The 9,921-nt window shown below is 45.8% G+C and overlaps 1 protein-coding gene across 1 annotated transcript; it reads right to left on the reverse strand.

The window, feature by feature from the left end:
• Window positions 1–2,450: 2,450 nt before the first annotated feature.
• On the reverse strand, window positions 2,451–7,278 carry SOX4 (SRY-box transcription factor 4). Its single transcript, XM_070405648.1, has one exon. It carries the CDS (start codon window positions 6,522–6,524, stop codon window positions 5,121–5,123), a length of 1,404 nt encoding a protein of 467 aa, XP_070261749.1. The 5' UTR covers window positions 6,525–7,278; the 3' UTR covers window positions 2,451–5,120.
• Between the last annotated feature and the right edge of the window lie 2,643 nt (window positions 7,279–9,921).

Below are 9,921 nucleotides of genomic sequence, written 5' to 3' on the forward strand. Positions count from 1 at the left end.
CCAGATGCCTGGAGATGCTTCTCTCCCCCAGAAGCCCTCCACTTTAGCTTTCAAATGATAGCCAGAGCAGAGATACAGAAATGCATATGGAGATAATTTTTCAGAATGAATTAAAAGGGTATGGGTCAACAAACATTAACATGGGTTAGGAAGGTATTGTGTAGGCCTTAAAGGAGAAAAAAAAGGGCCTTATGTTAATTCCACTAGAGAAAAACCATGAATAACAACCTTCCACCTTAAGAAATCCAAATGGATAAAATAGATTTGAATTCCTAGGTAATTTTTTTTTTTTTTTAATCTAGATCTTTCCAAATGCCTCCTTGGGAGCCTTAAATTATTTTAAATTTATGATTAAACATTCTGACCCATAGCATTACCCAAACTGTGTTTTCTAATTCATGAGCACTCTATAAACACAGGAAATACAGTACTCACAAATGTTGATGTCCACTTCCTAATCCCTTGCTTTCTCTCGTTTTCTCCAGAATCCTTTAATGCCTCTAGTACCCCACCCCCACAGGGAGTCAAATCAAGGAAGCCCTCCACATCCGCTTACATGCTCTTTATTTTTTGCTTGGCACTTATAGGTATTCAATTAGGAATTGACAAACCTTGCGTAAGCAACTCTGATGGTGCACAGGGCCAGAAGCAATGTCCTTAAAGAAAAATGGGTTGATATTCTTAAAAGAGAATCTGAAATTTGTTCTTTTCTATTGATCCAAATTATCTGAAAGAAAAAGTCATACTAAACTGTTTGGTTTCTCAGGTTTATTATGCCTTGTACCACCTAACACGTGAGTATCTCTTATGAATGAAAATTGATTCAGAGGAAGAAAAGTACAAAAATGTTTCTTACATTTACTCTGTCACCTCCTAGGACAGACACGCACATTTAAGCTTTTATTTTTAAAGCAACATTATCAAAATCATTAAAGAAAATATTTAAAGCATCCACCCTTACATGGAAAGTCAATGGGAAAATAAACATAGTTCTAGCACGAGAACCTTACAAAATAAAATATACTTCATATAGGCTTATTTATGTCAAGGTTTTGATACCTAGATCTGAAAAAACTAAACAATCATACTATCAGTACAATGAACAAAATTAAATTGAAGCACTTTATAGAAGAGTTCTTTCTCCTTTTGCAAAGATCTTTGAAGAGATTTAAGACACCATGTTGTTTTAAGGTCTTTGAAAAACAACAAGATACTACAATTGCAGAACACAAATACAATTAAAATGAAATATATTAGCAAATACGCAAAAGAAAAATTTGGAAATTAGTAGCTATAATGATCTTTAAAAGGTGAAATTATATTGAAACACGGCAATTCTATTATTTTGGAGGGGGGAATTATTGCTTTTCATTGACCCCAAAAAATTGTTTGTTTTGGACCACAGGCTCCAAAAATGTCTTCTAGCTGGGCACTCCAGGATAGTCACTCCCTTACCTATAAGCAATCCTGGATGACTAAAGGGTTATTTCCAAAGACTCCTTTTAACCCCTCCTCTCCAGTGCTGAAAAATTATAAGAAATATAAAGCACACATTTTTAATTAACAAACATTTGGAAAATGAAGAGGGGTTTTGTGAATGGCAATTGTTAACCCTCAAAATAAATAATAGTGCTACTTAGTTAAGTTGCAGATTCCAAACCAAATACTAATGAGCCTCAGGACATCCAAGGCATGCATGTCTCAATAATACTGGTGGGCCTGATGCTTATAAAAAGTGTAAGTCTCCACTAGCTCAGCGTGTGCTACTCACAAATTCGGAGGGGGAGAGCTCGCCTCCTTGCCCTCAGGGAGCCAGCTTCTCCCAGGTCATCCTTATTGCTGCATTTCACTTACATTAATAACCATGTTGGGCTTGACACAAAAATGGAGATTTTAGCACCAAATGAACCTTCCTGCTTTTGAGGGGAAAATAATCATTCAACTTTCACATTTCTTAATTGGTAATGGCTTTCTCCTCCACAATATATTAATAATTTAACAGGCTTGTTTGTTCTTAATCTGAGGAAAATAATTCTAGCCCTGCTAGGTGGTGACCACGGGCAAGTCAAGGAGAAAAGCAGCTTTAGGAACATAAAAGTTAAGAAAAGATCAGCCAGCCAGTTTTGTCTTTAAAGAATTCGGTCCACGCTGCCCCTCCCCCCTTTTAAAATTTCAAGACAAAGGGCGATTTAAAAAATGTGGTAAACTCAGAAAATTCCTAGAAAGCGTGTAGAGTTGACACATATTCAGCCGATGCCATCATTTCAGGGTCAAGGCCTGCCACATTTGGCCGAGAGGAACTAAATATTTATTCCTCAATAAGATGGCATTTAACAGTCTCCTCTGGAGAGGCTCACTGGTTTCAATGCTAAGGCAGATGGTGAAGTTTCCACACACTGTAGGGCGCTCCTAATCTTAGGCTTCAGGCATAATAATGACAAAAGTCAAGATTTAGGGTTCAGTTCCAGCTGATTTTATTTCCTTCTCAAAAAAAGTTATTTACAGAAGGTATATATCAACAATCTGACAGGCAGTGAACTTGACATGATTAGCTGGCATGATTTTTTTCTTTCCCCCCAAACATTGTTTTTGTGGCCTTAAATTTTAAGACAAATATTCTACACGGCATATTGCACAGGATGGATGGCAAAAAAAAAAAAAAAAAAAAGTTTAAAAACAAAAACCCTTAACGGAACTGCCTTAAAAGGCAGACGTCCTAGTGCCTGTCATGTTATATTAAACATACATACACACAATCTTTTTGCTTATTATAATACAGACTTAAATGTACAAAGATGTTTTCCACTTTTTTCAATCTTTAAACACAACAGCTATAAACCTGAACACATATGCTATCATCATGCCATAAGACTAAAACAATTATATTTAGCGACAAGTAGAAAGGATTAAATAGTCAAATACAAGAATGAAAAACGCAGTACATAGTGTCGCGAACTCAAATCGGCATTTAGATAGATCCAGTGGTTTAAACGGCACGTTTTTGCTTATAAAAAAAGTGCAAAAAAGATGTGGTTTACAAATTAAAGCTACAGGATCCCTTTTTGCTGTAAATGCACCAGTTTTAAAGCCTTTGCACAGAACAGTATTTTGTTTAAAAAATGTGTTTTTCTTAAAAGCATACAGTGTTTGGCTAATTCTCCTCCCCTTTTCATAAGACTGGGGTGGAGGGGTGAATACTGGTGGCAGGTTAAGGGATACTGTCACTTTAAGAAGCCTGCAGATTGAAGTGTAAACATGGAGAAATTAGGGGCTGATTTTTTTAAAACTGTGAGATATTAACCAGCCGCCCTATTATAAAATCAGGAAATCCAAACAGCGATTTACACCGATTAACACCCCCTTTATATATTTTTTACAAAAATACACTGAGAAAATAATCAAACGTTTTCATCTCTCTTGTCTTTTTTTGTTTTTTAAAAGTGTCAAAAGTCTACATTTAAATATAAAAAATTAAAAGTTAAAACTCTAGCCCTTCAGTGAAGGAGACGTAAAATGGCGTGGGTAACAACAACTACAAAAAAGAAAAAAAAGGAAAAAAAGAAAGAACGAAAGAAAAAAAATAGAAAAAGGAAGGAATAAGTAAAATAAGAAAGAAAAAAAAAGGGACAAAAAATAAGAAAAAAAAAATGTTTGGCCAGTATAAATACGTCCACATATAAAATGGCATCTGATTACATTTACAAGAAAAAGAAATACGAGGATGGAGCATCGGTGAGGGGAAAAAAAAACACGTCTTCTCATTTACACCTAGAAGGAATAAACACATACACACTGAGAAAAAATTTGGTCCTGAATTGTTTTTTTTAAAAGTCCAGCACAGATTTGAGTTGCGTTTGAATCCTTTAAACAGTTAAGAATGAAAAAAAGCTGGTGATAATTTTGTTGTAGGAGTCAAACAGAGCGCCATCTATCTGCTTTTTATATTATCCTACACTATTTCAAAAACTGCTCAACAGTCTCATACAGAAATCTTTAAAAGATAGACAGGAGAACATGCTATAGTAACCCCACCAGTGAAATAATCCAACACCATCACGATTCCAATTAAGAGAAGAAAAAAACCTTTTTCCCCCCCGAAACCACTCGCCCTCCACTGCCCGGGACCGCAGCCAACAGTCGCCTCTCCTCCCGCGGGCGCAGGAGGTCCCCTCGCTGGTTTCATCCACGTGGAAGGCGGGGGGCCCCGGAGCCGCCGCCGCCTTCTCCCCAACGTGCAAATCCGTCTCAGTTTGTTATGCGCCCCTTTCCAGTTCTTGTCCTGGTCGCCCCCGCCCCTGCTTCTTCCAACCAGGTTCTCGGGTCATTTCCGAGTGCCGGTCACTCCCCATCTCCTCCGGCTGCAGGGGCAAGGGGGGCAAAAAAAAAAAAAAAAAAAAAGAGGAAAAAAGACGGGCATTGGCCAGCGTGGAGTCTCAGTCTTGGCTCTGGAGCCAGCGCGGCCCCCAAACATCTGCCATCGGTCAAACTCGCCTCCCCGCGCCTTGTCTTCTTCAGGAAAAGTGGGGGTTGGGGGGGGGGGGGCGCGGAGTGCTAAGGACAAAGTCCCCAGAGGCGCGCTGGATATTTTTATTCCCCCCTCCCCCCCCACTCCTCTCTTGATCAAGAAACAAAACGACAAAAAATAAAATCACTAACGGGGCGAAGAGAGAGGGGCGAGATTCCTCCAGTCTCCAGACAATTCCCAACTCGGCTTCTCGCAGAGGCGCAGACCAGTCCGGAAGCCCGGGGGGGGGAGGGGGGGGGATGGGATGGGGGGGTCTCTTCACGCAAAGGGGAGGACATTCAAAGGAGCTTTTTTTTTTTTTGCCATCACAACAACATCCACAACAACAATAAAAGGTGGCCCGTGTCCCTCGGCTCCACCGCGTCCCCGGAGGGGTGGGGGATGGGAGCGTGGGTCCCCAATCGCCGTGCGCGCTCCTCTTCCGCGACCCCGAGGCGGGCAAACCGGCCGCGCTCGTCACTTCTAATTCTTCTTCTTCTTTTTTTTTTCTTCTTTTTTTTCCTTTTTCTGGTTTCCCTCCCCTTTTCTTCTTTCTACTCTCCCTGTCCACCTTTTCTCCCTCGGTCACCCCGGCCCACCTCTCCAGCGCGCGCCGTTAGTAGGTGAAGACCAGGTTGGAGATGCTGGACTCGAGCCAGTCCCCCGAGATCATCTCGCTGACCTCGGGCGTGCAGTAGTCCGGGAACTCGAAGTGCGATCCCGAGCCGGGCTCCAGGGTGAAGTCCAGGTCCCGGTCCAGCGCCGACGACGAGCTGAAACTGCCCAGGGACATGCTCTCAAAGTTTGAGCTGGGGTTCAGGTCGAGCAGGTCGTCCTCGAACTCGTCGTCGGAGGCCGAGGAGCCCGCGGAGGAGGCCGACGAGGAGTGGGACGAGGCCGACGAGGACGCGTGCGAGGGCGCACTGGACGGCGCGGGCGAGGCGGCGCGCAGGCTGGCGTAGCCGCGGTGATCGGCGGGCGAGCGGCCGGCGGCGGGCGACGAGGCGGCGCTGCTGCGGCCGCTGAGGCTCGGCCCGTCGGGCGGGCAGCCCGGGCCCCCCTCCTCGTACAGGCCCAGGGGGTCGCTGGGATCGGCGGCCGCGCCCACGCCCGCGGGCGACGCCGCCGCCGCGCTCAGACCGCCGAACAGGTAGACCCGCTTCACCTTCTTCTCGGCCGGGGGCTTGCCCGCGGCGGCGAGCGAGGCGGGGGCCGAGGCCGCCGCCGAGGCCGTGGCGCCGGGAGTCCGCGCCTTGTACAGCGAGTGGTGGTCGGCGGCCGCGGCGCCCAGGGGCAGCAGGGCGGCAGCCCCCGCCTGCTCCGCGGCGAAGGAGGAGGCGGCCGCCGCTTTCCCGCCGCCGCCGCCGCCCGTCAGGATGAGCTTGGCGTGCGGCTTGCTGCCCCCGCCGCCCGCCACCTTGGAGCCACAGCTCTTTTTCTGCGCCGGTTTGGAGTTGGCGCCGCCGCCGCTCGCGCCGCCGCCTCCGCCCCCCGCGCTGCTGCTGCTCCCGCCGCCGCCCCCGTGGCCGCCCCCGCCGCTGCCACCGACCTTATCGCCCTTCTCCCCCGGCTTGGAGGCGGCGGCGGCCGAGGAGCTGGCGTTGGCGTTGCCGGACTTCACCTTCTTCCTGGGCCGGTACTTGTAGTCGGGGTAGTCAGCCATGTGCTTGAGGCGCAGCCGCTCCGCCTCCCGAATGAAAGGAATCTTGTCGGTGTCTTTGAGCAGCTTCCAGCGTTTGCCCAGCCGCTTGGAGATCTCGGCGTTGTGCATGTCGGGCGACTGTTCCATGATCTTGCGCCTCTCGATCTGCGACCACACCATGAAGGCGTTCATGGGCCGCTTGATGTGCCCGCTGGGCGTCTTGCACCAGCTCGGGTCGTCGGCCTTGCCGCCCGTGGAAGCGGTGGAGCCGGGCGTGGGGGACGAGGCGATGCCCAGCTCGAGGCCGGCGCCCGAGTCCGAGCTCTCGCCGGCCAGCAGCGCTTCCGTGTTCTCGGCGTTGTTCGTCTGCTGCACCATGGCCCCGGCTCGGCGAGCGCCCACGCGCGCTCACAGCCTCGCGGCGGCGGCGGCAGCACGATCGCCGGGCCCTCCCGGCCGAGCGCACGCCGAGCGGGAGGACGCTCGCGGCGGCCGAGCGGGCCCCTCCACTCCCGGTCGGGGCGGAAGGTGGGCGAGAGGAAAGTCTCCCAAAGCGGAGGGGAAGGAGTCCTGCGCCTCTTGCAGAGGAGTTATAGTTCCCAGGCTGGTGAGTCTCTCCCTCCCTCTTTCTCTCTCTCACCGCGCCGCAGTTTGCTCTGTCTCTTGGCTCCGAGTCTGGAGACCGTGCTAAAGTGGAGAGGAGTTTCTTGAAGGCTGGTTGCTGAAGCTTCCAAGGCAAGTTTCTCGCCGCCTCCCAGGCAAGTCTTTTTTTTTTTTTTTCTCTTCCCCTGAAGCAGTTGATTCCAGTTCACTAGCGCTCTCGGGAGCTCAGGAAAGCGACATCGTCTGTATCACTTAGTGCCTTTCTTACAATGCAAAGCAAAAGAGACTGGCTCCAGGACTCTGTGGGCGGAATCGGCACTAAGGAGTTTGTGTAATTATTTTGTTGCAAGGTAGGAAGCCAAAAAGCCTTCATGCAACAGACTGGCATGAATAAATGTATGTTTTCCCCTCCCTTCTGCAAGAAGGGAGCTGGTAATGGTAGAGTTCCTCCAGTGCAGACTCTTAAAGAGCGTGCAAGAACTAGAGACCCTGGAGCGAATCCGGCCTCTTCCCCTCACACACTGTTTCTCTTGCTGCAGCTTAGAGCAGACCCCAATTCCGCCTCGCGCCTCTTTATCCTTTCACAGTCTTGGCCCGGGCCAATCAGCTGCTGTAACCAACGCTTCCTCGTGCCAAGCCCCACCCCCGGGCTTCCCATTGGCTTGGAACCCGATGCAATAATAATCTCCGCGTGCAATGAGAAGCTCCAAATCTGACCTCATTCCAATTTACAGAGCAAACTTTTTAAAAGGGCTAGAGAAGTACAGCTGAGATTTCTGCTGCCTCTTTTTTCCTTTTGCTGTGTGTGTGTGTGTGTGTGTGTGTGTTCGCGCGCGCTTGTGTGCGGGCGTGTGTGTGTGTGTGTGTGTGTGTGTGTGTGAAGAGGATGTTAATGCATGAAATTATTAAAGGGAGAGACGGAAATGTATTCTAACCATTATGTTAGATAACAAGGGGCTTGGAGTGGGGTGGGGGTAAGGGTGAAATACTGTAAATGGAAGCTTTCTGCTTAAAAGCCAAGTGATTATTTTTATTAGTTCTTTTCACGATTGGAATAAAGAATCAGCCTCTAGTGCAAAATCTGTTCCTAGGCTCCTTCATAAAGCCAGCGATGTAAAAGGGGGAGGGAAAGCTACAACAGTAAATCAATGGATATTGAAAACCATTAAGAAAGTGGTACCTAGACACCTGTCATCACAATTATTTTAACTCTAGGTACAGCACAGATGTTGATGTATTGTGTAAGTCCCTTCAGAGTAATTTTTGTGCTGTTTGTGGACGGCAAAAAAAGAGGAATTTCTGCAGTAATTACTTGCTCTCTTAACCAAACGGGTTATTTAATGATTTAAACACCTATAAATCCTAGATAGCCCAAACAGAGGAGCTTTCTATTGGAACACACTAGGCAGTGTGCTATAATTAGTTCAATGGGAGAAATTCCATAGGGTTATAGGATGATAATGGCGAGTAAAGGATGGGAATCTATTGTATTTTCTAAATACTTGTTTTCCTCATTTTCAAAATTAAACAATACATCACTCTCTGCCCTCTCCCCAAACCCTCCTGCATATATTTTTCCTGTATATTCCTCCTATATATTTGTTACTTGAATCAAATTGAACTGAAAGGCCAGGGCAAAGAAAAACTGTAGACGAAGGTGGTAACTGGCAGTGGAAGAGAATGGAGCCTCTGGATTTGTATCAGACCTGGCTGTTGGTCTTTCTTACTGGTTTTGTAACCCTGGGGATGTGGCCAAGTCTGTTTTCCTCATCTGATACTGGAACACTAGGAGCTACGTTATATATGGTTGGTGTGAGGGTTCAATGAGTTTGATGTATAGTAAGCCCTCAGTGAATGCTATTATCCTTCCCTTGATAATTCAAATGCTTGAGATACTCCTCCACATAGAAGCAGCCTATTGTTCAAGAGACTAAAAGATGGCCACTGATGTGAAAAAATAATCACAGATCATGGATGTGAACCATCCAAGGACAATAGTGGCAATCCTATGGTCTCAATGATTTTAAAAGAAAGGGACTTTGTGAAAGCACTGTGGCAAAGAAAAGGTGCCAACTTAGTCAGAACACATGTTAATGTGGCCACAAAAATTACCTTTGTTCCAAAGTGTGAAAATTAGAATTCTAGTAAAAATTGGTCCTTCCTAACACCATAATAGTAAACTGTTTTTCTACAGGCCAATGATGGGTGGTTGGGGAGGGCCAACTCAACATAATTAAGTCAGCTTTCGATTCAGACCAAACTAGTGCTAGGCAGCAAATTTCTATTTATCTTGTCAAACTTTTAAAGTATGTAGGCTGGCGAGAGGCCCAGATTGTCAGATTTAGAATTTTACTGGAAAGAACACCCTTTGGAGACATGTGAGTGGATCGCTAAGGATCAACCACAAGTAAGAATGTTTTTGTGGGTAAAAGCAAACAATTTTTGACTATTAGTTACCCATGTTATATGCTTTTTCTTTTAGAAGGAGAAACAGATCTTAAAAAAAATAAATACCCATAGACACTCTTTTTGCACATAACAAAGATGGTGTGTTATCATGCACTTAAATTTCTTTGGTATGTACACCAGAATACACCCTTAAATATTATCAATCTGACATTAAAGTTGCTCTAAGAACACTGCTTTTTTGTAGAATCTATACTGTCACTAAAATAAAAAAGAATAAATACTTTATTTTGGAATTTGTACCAACAAATAATTTTTTTTAAAAATATTTTTTATTGATTTTTTACAGAGAGGAAAGGAGAGAGATAGAGAGTTAGAAACATTGATGAGAAAGAAACATCGATCAGCTGCCTCTTGCACACCTCCTGCTGGGGGTGTGCCCGCAACCCAGGTACATGCCCTTGACCGGAATCGAACCTGGGACCTTTCAGTCCGCAGGCCAACGCTCTATCCACTGAGCCAAACCGGTTTCGGCCCAACAAATAATTTGAGAGTAGCTCTTTTGTGAAAATTCAGTCAAGGTGAGTATCAATATAATGGTTTATATTTCTAAAACCATTTATGCTCCTACCACTGAATATGAAAAGTAGAAGTTAATCAAAGCAGTCATAGTAATTTTGTTTATCTTTAAAGCACAAAATTTTTTTTTTTAATGTATGTACCACCCCCCCCCCCCAAAAAAAATGAAAAAAGCCCCTGGCCTATT

Source organism: Myotis yumanensis, unplaced genomic scaffold (assembly GCF_028538775.1).
Source record: "Myotis yumanensis isolate MYYU_CA2020_CCGP unplaced genomic scaffold, mMyoYum1.0.hap1 SCAF_2, whole genome shotgun sequence".
Classification (NCBI taxonomy): domain Eukaryota; kingdom Metazoa; phylum Chordata; class Mammalia; order Chiroptera; family Vespertilionidae; genus Myotis; species Myotis yumanensis.